At 38.1% G+C, this 18280-nt stretch overlaps 1 protein-coding gene and 1 long non-coding RNA gene across 9 annotated transcripts; one reads left to right on the plus strand and one right to left on the minus strand.

Annotated features, from left to right (window-relative positions):
• The first annotated feature begins 1846 nt into the window (after window positions 1-1846).
• Window positions 1847-17923, plus strand: pou2f3 (POU class 2 homeobox 3). 7 transcript variants are annotated; one of them, XM_058626863.1, is made up of 15 exons: window positions 1847-1942; window positions 2161-2217; window positions 5667-5759; window positions 8483-8511; window positions 10455-10556; window positions 11321-11426; window positions 11827-11915; window positions 11998-12174; window positions 12264-12405; window positions 12503-12636; window positions 13056-13220; window positions 14786-14828; window positions 14967-15081; window positions 16017-16067; window positions 16245-17923. In XM_058626863.1, exons 2-14 carry the CDS (start codon window positions 2169-2171, stop codon window positions 16057-16059), a joined length of 1287 nt encoding a protein of 428 aa, XP_058482846.1. In that variant the 5' UTR covers window positions 1847-1942; window positions 2161-2168; the 3' UTR covers window positions 16060-16067; window positions 16245-17923. The 7 variants fall into 7 exon arrangements, with proteins under 7 accessions (XP_058482846.1, XP_058482844.1, XP_058482847.1 ...); XM_058626861.1 differs by having other exon boundaries at window positions 16017-17923; XM_058626864.1 differs by having other exon boundaries at window positions 10455-10538; window positions 16017-17923.
• On the minus strand, window positions 1936-14356 carry LOC131458113 (uncharacterized). 2 transcript variants are annotated; one of them, XR_009240062.1, is made up of 4 exons: window positions 14287-14356; window positions 11241-12420; window positions 7619-7847; window positions 1936-3252 (listed from the first exon to the last, which is right to left on the minus strand). It is a non-coding gene; the product is annotated as an uncharacterized LOC131458113 (long non-coding RNA). The 2 variants fall into 2 exon arrangements; XR_009240061.1 differs by lacking the exon at window positions 1936-3252 and having other exon boundaries at window positions 6426-7847.
• Window positions 17924-18280: the final 357 nt, after the last annotated feature.

Consider the following 18280-nt stretch of genomic DNA (forward strand, 5'->3'; position numbering starts at 1 on the left):
TTACAAAAATGCCTGTATCTGACATCCATGATACAATGGAATATAAAACATTTCATTCTCAACTACTCCCACATCACACTGATGACATTTGATTTATTTTCTTATTTTATTTGAAAAGTGAAGAGAGCTAAAAATGTTCTGCAGCCAGAGGCAAAGACTCCACATCTCCACTGAGCACAGATCGACCTTTGACCTGTGGACTGTAAACATACATTAGTTTATTCATGAATGTGTGTTCTTATAACAAACTAACAAACTCTCCTCCTGAACAGTTTCTGTTGCATAATATTGTGAAACTAATGTTGTTTTAATGTTATGATCTTTGACATGATTTGCTTCTATAGATGTGTTGGAAACCTGCTTTATTCAGTTTCTTTGTAAGCTTCACCCAAGAGCAGAAAAACAGGTTTTCCTGTCATAGTCCCAGAATTCTTTACTATAATCTAAGATTATAATAATTTGATACTTGTTACTAATAAAACAGCCATCGAGATAAAACACAACTGAGTAAAATAAGATCTATACAGCAGCTGCCAACAGTAATAGAGTAAATATTATTCTAATTGTTTATCATGTTTCAGTAACACATTTCACCTGCATACAATTCTGAGTCCAGGATTTTTATTTAACTCTAAATTTGCATGAGATATTCATGCCTTTTTTCTAGGGACAATAATCCGATACTTTCCAAAAAAAATTGATGACATGCTTCACGATGCAGAGACTGTAAAAGATGTAAATAAAAATCAGAACTGTTTAAGGACGATGTCTTTGAAATAACTTTAAAATGTTATTTAAGGTGATATTAAAATGAAATGATAATATTTCAAATGATATTTGAAAACGTCTAAAATGCCTGTATCAGACTAATGTCGGTGTCAGATTATCGGACATGAAAATCGCGACCGTGCCATCCCTACTGAAGCTGAATAATGAGTTTTATATAATATGAAACTTAATCTGCAACTGTTAAAACAGTGTGTTGTTGGAAGTGGACTCGATAGTTGTAGGTGTGGGAATAATGAACTGTTTACTTTATGTAAGAGTGAAAACAACAGAAAAAGCCTCTTAAACTGCTGCTGTACTGACTTCAGGCTGTGTCTCTGTTTGCAGGATTAATGACAAAGTTAGTGAAATTAAAACAGTCCATGTTTTGTGCTGAGATCACTTTTACTCAACACCTTGAGTCATAAGTGAATCTGAAAGAAATAACCTATTTGAGGGCTTCAGATTGGCATCAATAATGATTCATAACTTTATTATATCTCTCTTTTTTACTCTCTTTTAATAACCTCCTTTCAACTTTTATATTCTGCTGTGAGTTTTATATCTGAAATGTTCTCGTTCAGAAGAAGAGAGCTCTTCCTGGCTAAATAAAGGATAAATAAGAAAGTTTAAAAAAAACCTTTAAGGATTTAAGTGAACCAATGTGGTCACTTTTCTGAAAAGGTAAAAACGAAATATTTGACCTCTTAACCAAAGATAATTTTGTCTTCACCGCTTACTCTTTTACTCATTTAAAAAAATCCGCAAACAAACGTATGAAAATTCACCTTTTTTTCAGCACAACACAAATCAATACAATCACCGTGTTGTTATTCAAAGTCTTCTGAGTCTGACTCCATTCACTTTTCCAGCACACACACACTCTGTAAAATACTATATACCCCCATTGTTGTTTTATGCAAACAGTGTGAAGCTGGATAGGACACACACACACACACACACACACACACACACACACACACACACACAGGCGTATGCAAATGAGCCCATCAGGCGGTGCATGGTGTCACTGCAGAGGTGAACGTTCCTCCACTTAGGAAAATGCCGGCGAGCAGCTGAGGATTGTTCAAACTTTTTCATCTTTCTTCTGAAGTGAAGCTTCTTTTAGAATAAAAACGAGGAGAGGTGGAGCAGCACGGACACACCTGTACCTGAGGTGAGTAAACTCAGCATCACTGTTTAATGACATAGGAATATCTGCCCTGCTGATGAATATTATAAGCAGGGATGACACAGAGTGTTGCGTGTGGTAGTGTGGAGGGGAGGGCGCATTAGAATACACTCAAGATCATTTTCCTGAGTGTTCCTGAGTGCTTCATTGTCCCGGTAAAAGTTGCTCTGCTGTAGGAAAATCATCTGTATTTATCATTACAGATATTAAGATGAGCGCAGACTCAGTGGAACAGTCGGAGGCTGCAGCCGAGCAGGCAGGTAAGGATCATTTCTCATCTTTGAACGCGGCAGGACGAGTGTTGTTTATCCTGTCACAGCTGTTTTGTTTGTTTGTTTGTTTGTTTGTTTATTTGAAGTAGAGCACAATTCCTTTTTATTGGCAGCGACTGCAACAGAAACACGGCTCAGTGAAATCATGTGGAGCTCACACACATCAGACAGCTGATGTTAACAAACACAACAGTTTATGTTACATTTAGGTTTGTTCTAACTCACAGGCAACAAGGTAACATTGCACAGACAATGTAGTTAGAGTAAAAGATTCATGTGTTGGTCTTTGTTTGATCTGTTGAAAAAAGCTGTAAAAACTTATTTGTATGTCATGAATGACGTTTAAAAAGGTGGAAAAAAACATCAAATTAGGAAATATACATTTTTTAATCAACGTTTTTAAGTCACTCCTCATTGATCTTGGTGTATTTCACACCAGGTTGTGACAGAAGCTCCTTTTAAACTTTGTGTTTATGTGTCCACATATAAGATAAGATAAACTCACTGAAAAATATCACCACTATTAGGGGAAAATGACTCGTTTCAAGCAAGAAAATGGCACAAAACAAATACCTTGAAACAAGTCAAATTATCTCATGAATAAGAATTAATAAGTAAATAAGTCCAAATAAATGGTGTGATTAGATAAATACACTGAATTCAAGTCAATTACACTAGTACATGCTCTATTTTATTGCAGTGTGTTTATCAAATCCACTTTTTATGGCAGCAAAAAACAGTTAAGAACAGAAAAAATAGGACAATAGTCTGTGTGCATATATGTACAAGAAAAAGTTCTGGACATTATATACAATGAATGAAGGCGTGATAATGTCCAGATTACAGAAAGATTAAAGCTAAACAAGCAGCATTTTAGTTTAGTCTAGTTTCTAGAGTGTGTGTGTGTGTGTGTGTGATACTGTGGCAGTTGGTTGATGCACCAGGATGCCCCTCAGGCTGTTTGCTGAGAAATGCTTGCTGTTAAGCGGCCGAGGACGACGGTGACGGACGTGCAGTCACAAACTAAAAACAAGGAACCAGCAACAGAAAAAAGAAGAACTTTTATTCAGACAGCAGTTGTGTGTGTGCGTGCGTGTGTGTGCGTGTGTGTGTGTGTGTGTGTGTGTGCGCGTTTTTGTCAAACACTCATCCTGCCACAGCTGCACACGTTTGTTTGTTTTTAGGAGGAATTTATTTTATAAATTTGTTGACTGACTTAAATTTAAACTGCATGTAAATGTTCATGTAAACACAGTGGAGGTGAATGGAGAGCAGTAAATGCAGTAAATGAATAACATGAACATAATTACCAGCAGTGTGTCATTTATTATGTTTTTTTGGATTATTAACAACAACAAGGACATTTTTTTAACTTACTTTCACATGAGTACAATTTCTATTCTGTTTGTCTCTTAGAGATGTAAAATATAAAGTGTTGTAAGTGCTTGAAATTGATCCACTGGGACAAATAAAGTAGTATGAATAGAACTTTGAAAACGAGACCTGTGTTAAAACATGTGTTCCATGAATTGACTCTGACACAGTAACACATATCTTATTCTGACGTTTCTGTAATAATCTCACACGTCTTAGCTTTTTTACACACAGAGCCTGTAATTGTGACCATTTATTTTCATTTATTTTGAGTAAGTCATTTCAAACAGGAAGCAGAAAAAATAGGCGTGTAATAGGTGTGTTCTCTCTATTTGCAGTTTCGGCCTGCGGACGTTTAGCGATACTTCACAGTTCTGCACACACTGGTGCCGTCACCGCAGTCTGTCTCGTGACAAGTTTCATACCTGACAAGTGACCCACTGGACATTTGAATGCGACTGACAGACGGACATTTTTTGAATTAACCTCAAAATGTCTGTCTTTTTTTTGCTTATTTTAACCACAAAAAGGGTCAGAAACTGTCCTGTATATCTGGCAGTTATTTGCAATTTTACTGCATGTTAAAATAGTGCATTAACAATTCAAAATGTTTTATTTAGGAGAAACACAGTAGTTGTACATGAACACCAGATCATGCGTGTTCCATTTGAAATGTGAACATTATAAAAAATATTCAAAATAATTTGTTTGAGGTTTTTGTGTCACAACAAAACAAACTTAGTACACCTCTCTGGTGACAAAGACGCTGATTCTCCGGCTTCCTGCGAAAGCTTCCTGCGAGTGAAATTACCGTAATAACCACACAACGGCTTTGACGTGCAACTTCTAAGCTTTCAGAAACCGTTGTAATTTCTCCGACCGTCGCACACAATTACGGTGATGCAAAGTCGGTGTTAAAGGGTTTTCATCGGTGGTGTTTTACATCAAAGGAATCTACGCATTGATGTTTTTGTAGAACTTATTAGCGGCTTTACTTAGTGGATTATTGTGACACTGTCTTCTTCTCTTGTCCTTCTTGTCTTTCACACTGTTTGATGACAGTGGGAATCAGTCATGTTTCACTTTCAACCTTTTAATCATGTTCAAAGTCATCAAAGGACCTTTGCCTTTGATGACTTTGACAACTGTCAAGCTGACTTGGACAGACGGACAGATGGACGTTCCTGACTCCATTACTAGACTACAGTAGTGCAGAACCTGTATCTCAGGCATCAGCTGACTCAGCATCTTTGATCTTCTCTCTATGACCAAAGACTAACTTTCTTTAGACATAAATAATAATTATGTCCTGAGAAAGATGTCACCTGACAAGTGTCGAGCCTGACAAGTGACCTGTTGGACAGTCGTGTGATTGACAGACGGACAGAATAGATGGACAGACGGGGGAATTATAGACGGGGCGAATTCACCAAAGGACTCAGGACTTTGATGCCTTTGATGACAATCCTTGAATTAATAGAAAGATATCTTTACCTTTATTTTGTTTTTAATTTATATTTGTGTTGTTTGTTGAGAACTTTGTTTAGCTCAGATTGTTGCAAATGTCATATAGAAATAAACATTACTTACTCATTTAGTCTTAAAATAGCTGCACTCCAGTGAAGATCTTTTTGTGTTTTTATAAATATGTAAAGGTAAATGCAGAGAAGTTCTGTTGTTTTTTTATTTTGCACCTAATTTAAGTCTTTAGGAGTTAGTTTTGAGAGTGAGCATCAAACCTCCTTCCTATCTGTCCTGGTTCGTGTTTATTTGTCACTTGAATTTTTAAGTTCATCTTTTACTCATAAAACTTGTTATAATTGACAGAAACACGGTGAAGTCTTTGAGGGAAGAGACTTTGATGTCGACTTTCTGTCAATTTTGTTACTTTTTTTGTGGGAATGACACTCAGATCCGCTCTCTGATGATCAAATAACAGTAAAAAAGTGTATATTTGTTTAGGGGGGTTGAAGTGGCCCTTTAACTTTTTGTTTTCTTCTGTTTTTTATTGCACTTCTCCAAACTGACCAGGCTGACTCTGTCGCTTTGTGCCACTCTCTAAGGTCACTGCGGTGTTGGAGAGAAGTGCTGCTCAGAAGGCACGTACTGTATTAGAGCCTATTCTCTCATGAAGGCAACAATGGCTGAAGCATTTGGCAAGTGATCATTTCCACCACCCACCCACAGCTGGCAGGAACCCAGAGAAAAACTTACTTTTAGCCACTTTTGACTTATTTGGTATCTTCCCTGAACTAAGACAGTATGCAGTGAGTGCCATAAAAACTTCTCTAACAGCCAGAACTGCAGGGAAAACAAACTCGACAGGCTTCAAACTTGGCAGATGATTTACTGAGGGCGCCACTGTGTGCAGGGCCAACGATGATGTTGTTTGGATAAGAAATGCAAGAGATTATTATCAGAATTTGCGACAGATATGTTGTTAAAAAAATGCCACTTCTGCACAAAGATACACAACAGAGACAGAAAAATTGACAAAAACAGAAGAAGTTCTGCACGAGCTGTAGTTTAAAAATGTTCAACTAAACTCACTGAAATGCATGTGAGGTTTTGTAAGGTTTCCACTGATGAACAAATCGTGTTAAATCAGAAGATCTCAGAAAACAAACATCAATAACAATTAACCCTTAAACACACACCTATAGACACATTTTTGTGGTTTAATTTCTAGTATATTTTATCCTTTGTTTCATGCTTATTCTTTAAAAATGTATGCCATGTTTTCCTTTTTTTTTATTTTTAGTCTATTGTAAACAAGGTGAACTAAAATACTCACACTAACACACCTACGGACAAAAATTTCCCCATTTAAACTCATTCAAATGACTATATTTGATGCATCATGACATAAAAACTTAAAAAAATCATTAATGTTTGATATGTATGATGAGGACTGATGTTGGTTTAAAAATAATCAAACCGAAAGTAATACAGTTTGCATGAAGTATATAGAAAATAATTCATTTATTGTGTAAAATGAAGGTGGATCATTGACAAAAACTCAGCAATTTTTGACATTTTGGTGCTTGAGGTGTGTTAACGTAACTTCTTTGCATCAACCCTTGTGGGACATTAATTATCCTGAACACACACTGTAGTTTATTTTGACTTAAATCTCACTAAAAAAGAAAGAATAAAATGAATGAGTTGATGTACCTCTGTTTGGGTACACACTTAATAAATTAAACATAATACGATATATACATTTAAAAAAAAAAAACAGTAGCATGTAATAAACTTCATAAAAATTTAATGAATTCAATATATAGGTTTTATTATTGTTTAAAACCAACATCAGTCCTTTCCATACATATCAAATATTAATGAATTTTCAACATTTTTAACCCTTAAATTGCCAAGTTTTTGTCAATGATGCACATTCATTTTATGGTCTAAAAAAGATTAGCAGAAACATTTGTTTATATACATTCTTTTTATTGCTCATACAAAATGAAGCTTTACAAATTGTAAAAATTATTTTTAAAACATTGTTTTTCATGATGCATCAAAAATAGAGATTTGAATGAGTTTCAATGGGGACATTTTTGTCCGTAGGTGTGTTAGTGTGAGTATTTTAGTTCACCTTGTTTAAAATAGACTAAAAATAAGAAAATGCACAACCTGGCATACAGTTTTAACAATGTGCATGAAAAAAGGATAAGACATTCTAGAAAAGCCAAAAAGGGTTTTAAATAACTCCAACATGTGTATTTTTGACAGTTTTATATTATGGTAAACACCATAAACTGTATGAAATTGAGATACATTTTCAGTCCCACAGACTAAAAATGGACTTTTAGTGGGTGTGAGACAGCTCACCGTGTCTGTGTTTGTGTGTGTGTGTGTGTGTGAGTGTGTGCAGACACAGATCAAATTCAGTCTCCCTGCATTCAGCTGATTTGCATGTCTTGGTCATTTTCATACTGGACTTTTGGGCTGTGAAGCCGGTGTGTGTGTGTGTGTGTGTGTGTGTGTGTGCTGGGGGTTAAAAGCTTACCAGGGAAGGGGTGGTGATGGTGAGGTGAGAGGGGGGTGGGGTCGAGTGTGTGTGTGGTATTTGCATTGTGTCTCCAGCAGCTCCTCGCTCTCCTGCCTCTCTCTCTCTCTCTCTCTCTCTCTCTCTCTCTCACACACACACACACACACACACACACTGGTCCCATTTGACATTCAAATGATGTGAGCTTTATCCAGCAGACGTATGAACTCTTCTGCCTCACTGTCATCTAGAAACACAACAACAACAACAACAGTAAATAATCAGCAAAAGAAAAATCAGCAGAGTAAAGTAAAGAATAAACACTTCTATTATAACATTATTATTAATCATTTTAATACACTGAAAAAAGAAAATGGTCGATAAACATATGATGTGACTTCAGCTGGTAAAACTCAAATAAATTAAGTTCTATAAATAAAGTTTTATGAAGACAAACTTACTCCTTTTAATTCAAAGGAACTTTGTTTCAGTTTGTCAGCCTCTGTCTTTCTTGTGTCACAATGTTCACGATTAATGAAATCTTTGGTTTATATTGAGATAAATCGCTCTATAGATATCAATATTTAGGGAGTAAGGTGACAGTTCTGTTGTTTTTGTTGTGTTTGATTTGGTTTAGTTTAAACTAACATGTTATTTGTTGGGACCGTGTTAAAGATATGGACGTTGTCCCTCGACTGTTGTAACAAATCCAGTTAAAAACAACATGTTTATGAAGTGAAAAAAATGGATTTCCGAAGATTATTTTCAACCTGAATGATGTCACTGATGTGAAACGTGGTAATATTGAATACTCACAGACTTTATATGACATGTTCACGGTTTTAATACTTTTCCCTTTTCCTTTTCTTCTTTGAAATTTAGAGCAAAACAGCATCAACTTCAGTCGACAAGTGAGTACATGAGTTCATAAACACTTCCTGTGTTCAAATTGAATATGAATTTTATGAATGGAGTCTCTGTGAAAAACAACAGCAGCAGCAGCAGCAGCAGCAGTTGTTGGATTGATTTGTTTAACATTTTTAAGTAAAGCATCAGGTGAACCTATATAAATAATATAATATAGTGATAATAGTCTTTAAAAAGCAGGACATTGTAGATTTTGGCAAATGTTACTCAAACAGGAGAAAATCGTGTATGTTTTGAGGATTCATTTTTAGAGATGGATTTATACAAAGTCAAAGTAAAGAGGGAGATATTTACTCTCAGACGTGAAACTGTTCATCTTTTCATTCCCGCGATGATTTTACAACATTTTTACTGACAGAAATAATTAGGATGGATTTGTTGGGATTATATTCCAAATATTTGGAGAGAAAAACATGTATTGTTTTTCATTTAAAAATCTATATAATGATATTATTATTATTATTATTATTATAATAGATATTTTCACAAGTTTACTCAGCTGTTGACAGAAAGAGCATCACAAGTCAGACAAGAATAGACAAACTCACATAAGCAGGATAAAGAAAGGAAGAAAACTTATCATATCTAGAGGAGATTTAACAGACGTGTTGTGGTCGATAACAGCCATCCTATAATCACCAGCCGTCAGTCATCGAGGTATAAAACAATATTTAGTTTGGCAAATTTAAGAAAATGAACAAACGCTCAAGTCCACGTTTACACACTTATGGAGTTAAACGCTGTCAACCCTGAGTGCTCGCATGGCTCAGATCCGTGCCGCAGGTGCACCCTCGTTAAACGACCTTGTTATTTATATATTTATAAATCTATTATCTATTTTTCTCCGTGGCGAGTAAGTTAGTGAGCAAACTTTCTGCGTTTCTGAAGCACCTTTCACAGATAACACAGATCACAAAGTGCTTTACAATGAAAGTGCATAATAAGACAATTTAAGTAACATAACATGTCATATCATAAATACATCACATTCAAATAGAAAAGTACCAGAAAATAGTATCACCAACGTATCAGTCAACTAAAGCGTGTCTTTAAAATCACATGGAAATGTTATTTTATGAAGTTCTTTTAGACCCCGGTAATATGTATTTCTCCAGGTTTACGTTGAAAAGTGTTTGATCTCCGTGTTTTTGTGTATGTGATGCTGAGCTCAGTCAAACACATTCAATGATATCGTTAGTGAAAATGAAAAGAAGATCAGATTATTGAATAAAAGGATAGAAGACACTTTATAGCCTCTGTTTATGTTTTAACATAGTAATGGAAAAAAGCTGCCAGTGTTGTTTTTTTCACTGTAACTGTGACGAGTATCAAGTGAATGTACCAAGTGTCATTTGGCGAGTCTGCGGTAATATAAGTCCTCAAGTCTTTTTCAAAGAGTGTGTATTCTTTGGCAGACTCGACAGCGACGCTTGGTTGAAATATCAACAGCCCAGAGACAAATGTACTTTTATCCGAGACATAACGTTCAAACCGACTCGTCGACGACTAACATCCTCAGGACAAAACCACCCGCTCTCCCCACACTGCCATCGCTCCACAGAACAGAACACATCAAATAGTTTGCAGCTATTTGGATACTTCTCCAAACACGCTTTTTGGCAGGGAAGTACATTTGCTTGAGCGCTCATGGCCTTCAGGAAGTGCCACGGCTCCATGGGCCTGGGATGGGGGAGGACATTTGCATGATGCCTTGCCCGAGGGGAGGAAAAGTGTCACAACCGAGTCCGTCACTCTTTGCGCAGCGTTCACTGATCAAACTCGAGTCACAGTCTTGTGCTTGTGTGTGTGTGTGCATTTCACGCTGAGACGCACAAATATGAAGGTGTTTGCTCGTACTGTGCACGCACACATGGCTTCATGAGTCTGCTCACACATTCATGTCAGTTTCCTGTGTTTGTTTTTCTAGATAAAGACAGAGAACATCAACGATTCACCTCATTTAACCTCCACACTGAAGACATGTCACCTGACTCAGAGCTCTGCAGTGCCTGTAGGTCAGATGCCTGGGGTAAGACCCAGCAACACTCCACTAACGTAGCACACAGGTGAACTGTCTGCTGGGAAGTTTAACATCCAAGGTCAAGAGGATAGCTTTTCATTAAAGTTAAAAAAAAAAGATCCTGAAAGTTAATAAACCTCTATTCTAGAACAACGCAGTGATGTCAGGAGGGAGGAGCCAAGTCATCAAGTACCAGACTGAAATAGAAATAAGCAGAAACACTTACTTACTTGCATTACAGTAACTGAGTAGGTTCATGTACTTTTTAAAGTTATTTTTAAAATTTGTAATTTTACGTTTGAAAATCTAAATTTAAAATAACAATAATTTACGCACCATAAACTTTGGCAGTGAATGATGACGAAAGAACCCCAACCTTGTTACAAAAGTAACTAAGTAACATTTTTACATTTTAAACAAGTTACCTTTTGACCTTAACTTGAGTAGAATATTTCAGTATCTATTAAATAAATGAATAAATAAATAAGTGGCAGTTATATTTTGCAGTGGTATTAGATTATATTCAAACTTCAGTTCTACTACAAAGTTAATTATCAAATTATTGTCAATAAAATATAATTTATGTTGATCAAAAATTCACCTTTATCAGCTATGTAAGTAAAATTCTACTTACAAATGAATACTTGAAACACATGTTGTACATAAAGGATATTGTGTTGAATAAGCACGTACATGCTGCTGTGGTTTTAAAGCTCGGTGGACTCATTCTCCCGCTGCTGCCGCTGTGTCTTTGTTTGTCTCTGTCTCTGCAGGAGCTGACCTCGCTCCACACGATGCAGCAGCTGGTTCTGATGCCACCGTCTCACCTGCCGTCTCCCTCCTCGTTCCTGCTCTCACAGAGTCCCACCGGACACCAAGGTGCACACTGAAAAAGCACATTAAACACAAAATGTGACACATTTCAAACCATATTATCTTTCCATTGTTGTTTCTTATTTATAAACGGACAACACATGTGGCATCTTAGATTCTTATAGGGTCTTATATGGAAAAATGAATGCTATGTCAGTTATAATAAATGAATGATTATAGATCAGCAAATACAGGGTGAACCATGATGATGCAGTAATGTAAACATGAACGTGTTCAAGATGACTTTACTATTACTTATTATTATAGTACTCTTATTATATTATACTGAATTATACTATTTTCTTTCTTTTAATCCCTTTTCATTTGCTTTTGATAGCAGGGTTTGGTAGGTAGGTAGGTGGGTTTATTCAGCAAACAGAGAGTTGATAAGTGTGTTTGTTTGCAGCTGTCCTGCAGCAGAACCTTCTCTCTCTCCCCACCCACAGTCCAAGTGGTCTTCTCCAGCATCAGCCTGGCCTGGCTCTGACTCCACAGGTAAAACCATTCAACCACTTCCTCTCCTGTGCTGTGTGTAAAGTGACCTCAGTTGATTTAAGAGCTGTTTGTTCTGATCCAGGCCATGAGCCGCTCAGGTCTGGCAGGACCGTCCATGGAGACGCACATGGACATGTCTCACCTGCAGATGCCCAAACACATGTCAGTGCCGTCACAGGAGGAGCCCAGCGACCTGGAGGAGCTGGAACAGTTCGCTAAAGCGTTCAAACAGAGACGCATCAAACTGGGCTTCACTCAGGTAAACGGAGGAGGGGTCAGAGGTCACTCATGTGTAAAACACTCACCTGTCACAGTTGTAGAAACATCTGTCCGTGTTACTCACCACAGGGAGACGTGGGCCTTGCCATGGGGAAACTGTACGGGAACGACTTCAGCCAGACGACCATCTCTCGCTTTGAGGCTCTCAACCTCAGCTTCAAGAACATGTGCAAGCTCAAGCCTCTGCTGGAGAAATGGCTGAGTGACGCAGGTACGACACCGTCACCTTCACACAACAACAGACAACAACAGACAACAACAAGACAACAACTAAGACAAATGTAAATCTGAATGTGTTTTCACTTTAGAGAACTCGCCGTCCGACTCGATGAGTAACTCGTCCTCTCTGCCGCCGCTGATGGAGGGATACGGCCGCAAGAGGAAAAAGAGGACGAGCATCGAAACCAACATCAAGCTGACGCTGGAGAAACGCTTCCTCGACGTGAGTTTATCGACATTTATTTGACATTCCATGATGTGTTTTAGTAAAAACAAATGTAATATTTACAGAAGCAGAGTCTGTCTCTAATATGTTAGTGTGTAAGAATGAGTGACATCTAGTGGTGAGACTGCAGCTCTGCTCTCCTTCTTTCATCAGGAAATAAAGTGGCCTTTTAATAAATGAAAGACACACACACACACACACACAAACACTCTGTCTCTGTCCTTTGTCTCCTCGACTTAAGTCGACAACAACCAAACGACTTTATTTCAAAGTGCTCGTACACAAACACACCTGTACGTGTTACATACTGGACCTTTAATGTCTTATATCTCACTGTTGTAACATTTCCAAACGTCATGTTTCCATATTCATTCATTCATTCATTCATTCATGTTCTTTTTTTCTTTTGCCCTCAGAACCCAAAGCCAAACTCTGAGGAGATCACGCTGATCTCTGAGCAGCTGTCCATGGAGAAAGAGGTGGTTCGGGTTTGGTTCTGTAATCGGCGTCAGAAGGAGAAGAGGATCTACTCCCCGGTGACCAGTTTACCCGTCAAGTCACATCACTTTAACTCCAGGATGGTGAGCAGACCTCCAAACAGAGCTAACACTGTTCACAATTACTACAAGTGTCAAATCCATCTGTGGCCTCAAGAAAACACGTTACAATCCTAGTTCCTGTTTTCACCTGGAACCACTCAGACTCCTATTGGACGACACCAGCTGTCAATCACACTGGTGTCCACTCAAATGTTCCGTACTTTAACATCTACTGTATTTCCATCTAAACGGGAACATGATTTACAAAAGTGAGAGACCTGAAACTTCCATTCAGCTCCATCTTCAACGTCCTCTGTCCAATATAATCCCTGTCTGTCCTCTGCTCGTCCTCTGTCTAATATAATCCCTGTCTGTCCTCTGCTCGTCCTCTGTCTAATATAATCCCAGTCTGTCCTCTGCTCGTCCTCTGTCTAACATAATCCCAGTCTGTCCTCTGCTCGTCCTCTGTCTAACATAATCCCAGTCCGTCCTCTGCTCGTCCTCTGTCTAACATAATCCCAGTCCGTCCTCTGCTCGTCCTCTGTCTAACATAATCCCAGTCTGTCCTCTGCTCGTCCTCTGTCTAACATAATCCCAGTCTGTCATCTGCTCGTCCTCTGTCTAACATAATCCCAGTCTGTCCTCTGCTCGTCCTCTGTCTAATATAATCCCTGTCTGTCCTCTGCTCGTCCTCTGTCTAATATAATCCCTGTCTGTCCTCTGCTCGTCCTCTGTCTAATATAATCCCAGTCTGTCCTCTGCTCGTCCTCTGTCTAATATAATCCCAGTCTGTCCTCTGCTCGTCCTCTGTCTAATATAATCCCAGTCTGTCCTCTGCTCGTCCTCTGTCTAATATAATCCCAGTCTGTCCTCTGCTCGTCCTCTGTCTAATATAATCCCAGTCTGTCCTCTGCTCGTCCTCTGTCTAACATAATCCCAGTCTGTCCTCTTCACTCTCTGCACGTGACCAAAACATCTCAACCTTGACTTTATTTCCATACTGTGCAACATGAGCTGTCCCTCCAGCGTACTTCTTTCACTTTTGCTGCTGTGCTTGTGTCGCACGTCATCACCACACACTTCACTCTCAAACAGACCCTCCACTTACCCCCTGGTGGTTATTCAGTGTAGTTTCACTGTCATTCGTCTGTCATGCCGTCCTTGGTCGAGCCAGAAGACTATGAAGAGAACAGAGAGAGAGAGAGAGAGAGAGAGAGAGAGAGAGTTTGGCTTCCTGAGTTTGGTCAGACATTGATGGATGATTTCCATCCATCTACGACTCTCTCTGAGTTTCTCTGTCTTGTTTTCATGCTGCCCACGACATTTATGCAGCGTTAGTAAAGTGAGATAGAAGATCCTCACAGGAGCTTTAGGTCTTTATAAATACAATCCTTTTCTTTTCTTTCATTCTTTAAGAGGTTCTCCGTAAACATGGCAACGTCTCCATCCTCACAAAACCTCACAAAAATGACTCTGAACACTGTATGAGGCGCTGTAACACTGACACACAATCACACAAACAGTGACACAATAAACTGTGTTGTTTTAGGCCCAAAACTCTATAAACTTAATGTGAAAAACTTCATCCATGTTTCTCATGTTTGCAGGCACCAGCCTCCAGATCCTACAGCCCTCTGACTTCAGGCGGAGGCAAGTATGATTGTAACCTGGTTATGATTGTAACCTGGTTATGATTCACTTGTTCACACTGTGAATGACAACATGAAGTGACTTACACTCTGTTCACAGTCAAGTCATATTTTCATATTTTCATATTTTTCCTTCCAGTTTCGTCAAACTCGTCCCCGAACAGCATGAGCCGTGAAGCGTCTCCTAACAGTCTGTCCAATGTCTCTGTGTCTCTGATGTCTCAGGCTAATCCCACTTCCTACAACACACCCAGGTAAGAGACACTCACACCACAGCGCCCCCTGCAGACTCATCTCTCAGTGCACCATGGAGTTCAAGGACTGGGACAATGTTGTTGTTGTGTTTAATTAAAGCGAGACGAGAGGATCAGTGTCATTCTTGAAATAAGAGTATTATATTATTATATTTTCAGCACAAACTATAAAAAATATATATAATAAAAACAAAGTAAAATGTCAAAATGTTTAAAATCAGATTGAATTTGTAAAATGTGGAAATATGTCACAGTTCAAAGTTCGCTTGGCCTCATATTATTTAAATAAGAGTATTTAAATAAAACTAAGTCTATTTTTGTTACTTCTGCACAATTATTACGACTTTATATCAACTACTAAAAATGTGATATAAAATGAATCATAACTTTGACTCAACAACACAGAAGAAGATTAAAAAAGCCTGAATATGTGACTTATAAACACACAGACACGCCCAGGATGTCCATATAAGGGATTTACCAAGGGTTAATGTATTTGTAGGTGAGAAGAAAGGATTTTAAAATTGAGGCCAGAACACGGTGAAATGTGATCACGCTCGTGTTCCAGTTCAAAAATCCAATCCAACTTTATTTATAAAGCACAGTTAAGACAACAGAGTGAAACCAAAGTGCTGCACAGTCTGAAATGTGGACGTACACAAACACAAACACGGATAAAAGTTCAACTCACGCTAAAGAAAACATGAGAGAACAGTTCCAGAGCTCTGGAGCTCCATCTACAACAAGGTCAGGTCAGCAAAGCATCTTCACTGCAAACATGAGCAGGAACTCACTGCAGTCACATTCACGCAGCCTGAGATCTTTTTGCATTTTCCATATTAAAGCTAACAGACACAAGTCAAGGTGACAGAAGAGTTACTGAGCGTCTGTTTGTCCATATTAATAATCCTGTTTCTCTCCCTCTGGCTCCTCAGCTCCTGGTACCGCACTTGGAATCCTGCTGCATATCATCACTGATAGAACAGGTACTCTGTCCCATGAAGCTTCTTTTTTTTTGTTTTTTTTCCGCCCCGTTATGAACGGGGAAAACAACCACAGGTTTAAAACGTCAGCACAGAGAGAGAAAGAGAGAGAGAGAGAGAAGGAACAGCCCTGAGCTGTTTGAGTTCTGCTCACGTGACTCTTTCCTCTGCTTAATTCAGCCGCAAATATGAAGAAGAACTCACGGGAAAAGCACCATGATGATGATGATGATGATGAAGATAGAGAAGCATCATAAACAATTCTCCACACTCACAGTTCATCTGCTGAAGATTGGGATTCCTTTATGCTGTTTTTTTTAATGTTTGTATTATTCTAGTGTTGTTGTATTAGTTTCACTCAAAGCTGCGGACTGCTCGCCTGTCTAAATAAATATGCAGTCACAAGTCTTTTCATTTCATCCTTTTAGGTCTTTGAAGGTGCTTTTATTAGCAGACTTTCACTTATTTTAGCTCCGATGACAGTGAACCAGTGAGTCAGGCTGTATATTGTGACACTTCTTTGAACTTGCATCGTCTTCCTCGGCATGTTTTCGTGGCTGTTTTCTGATTAACAGTCAGATAAATGTGGTTAGTTTTTGTTTTTCTGAGCTTTAAACTCCTCGTGTTTCCTGTGTCCTTCATGTTTGGCCTTAGTTCAGTTCACGTGGGTCCAGGTGGTGGGGACAAAAACCTGCTCTAAATGTCGATAATGACTCACATACAGAAATTCTCCATGTCGAGGCTGATTTGTCGAGTATTAACTGAATCCATGACTTCATCGTTTGTGTCCTGGACGTTAAATCACAATTTTTTCACCTTGACTTTCCGAAGGTCCGGCCCGCGGGCCAATCACGGCCCACAGCTTCAAGTTTATCATGTTTTATTTATGGCCGTCCATTTCCTCTCATGATATCTGACTGCAGATGTTTTTTCATGTGTTCACTCCTGCGTGGTTTAGATTTGTTTACGTTGCCATTTAAAAATTTAAATTGTGACAAATAAAGGTGTGAAGGGAACCTTTGCCCCCCTGAACTCTTCAAATGTCCAAATCTGGCTCTCCTTAAACCCCCCTTTGGTCGAAAGAATACTGAATACTTTCAATTACTGTCAATATTACTTTTGTGCGAATATTTCAAATCTTGAATTGGGACTTGAATATTACTAATTGAACATATATATATTTATATTCTGTTCACCTTTTACATTTCACAATGAATGAATGAATGAATGAATGAAGATACAATTTCTCCTAAAATTCTAAATCTGGTTATTTCGCAATTTGAAGTCTAATGTTGAGAAAAGTTCAGCTTCCTGAAAGTTGACTTTAATACATTTGTTTTAATTCTGTGCTGTAACTGCTAATTCATCTCTTTAATCTAGAAGTCATTTTTTTAAAGGAAAGTTTTAGACACTAATCCACGAGCATTTCATCTGTCACATGTTTGTCTCTGCAGAGATTCCAGATTATGGAAGTGTTTTTCTTATTCCTGTATGTTCTTTGATATCCTGTCATGTCGCAGCTTTCCTGCACTTACTGATGATGATGATGATGATGATGAAAGTCACTATTAGAGTTTCTCGTTTTTTAAAAAAGCTCAGGTTATTTTCTATGGAAGAGGATTAAAGCCACATGTAAAGAATACATGTAAATAACCTATTTGCAAACAAAGATAGAAGATAAAAAAATAAAAATAACTAAACAAAACAACCTGACGTCTGAGATTTTTTTTACTCAGAATTCTGGGAAACTCCCACGTGGCTCTGATCCTCTTCCGTAATTCCATGTAAAACATGTAAAGCAGACTTTTCTCAAAGGGAAATAAAGTCTCCGTCTGTTGTGGTGACTGAGGATTGTGTATCAAAGATCAGGTGAAAAACACTTTTTTATATGCAGTGACACGGGTTCATTTTGGTGGGTTTGCTGTTTTTTATGGGATTGACGGGCAACAATATTCACCTTCACGCTTCACTGTGCGGGTGAGGAAACACTGCCCTCTATTGGTTCAACACTGAACTCCCGTTTGTTGTTTAGTTGCTTTTGTTGAACGAATTTCTGTCCCTTTGTATGTTTTTATTTTATTATTTTGCAGTGAAACTGAACTCTGAACTCTTCGTTCAAAGCGACCACTTTTAATGTTCACGTTCTTTAATATCACAATAAATACTGTACAGGTTTGAAGTGAAGAATAAAGTGGAATTTTCCGCACGCTGACAGA

This window comes from Solea solea, chromosome 4, assembly GCF_958295425.1.
Source record: "Solea solea chromosome 4, fSolSol10.1, whole genome shotgun sequence".
NCBI lineage: Eukaryota > Metazoa > Chordata > Actinopteri > Pleuronectiformes > Soleidae > Solea > Solea solea.

Bases quoted from the DNA above. Each gene is read 5' to 3' on its own strand.
- pou2f3 (XM_058626861.1), top strand. From the start codon at position 2,169: ATGAGCGCAGACTCAGTGGAACAGTCGGAGGCTGCAGCCGAGCAGGCA. The intron at 2,218-5,666 runs GTAAGGATCATT...CCACTCTCTAAG, and splicing joins GGCTGCAGCCGAGCAGGCAG to GTCACTGCGGTGTTGGAGAG. The intron at 14,829-14,966 runs GCAAGTATGATT...TTTTCCTTCCAG, and splicing joins CCCTCTGACTTCAGGCGGAG to TTTCGTCAAACTCGTCCCCG.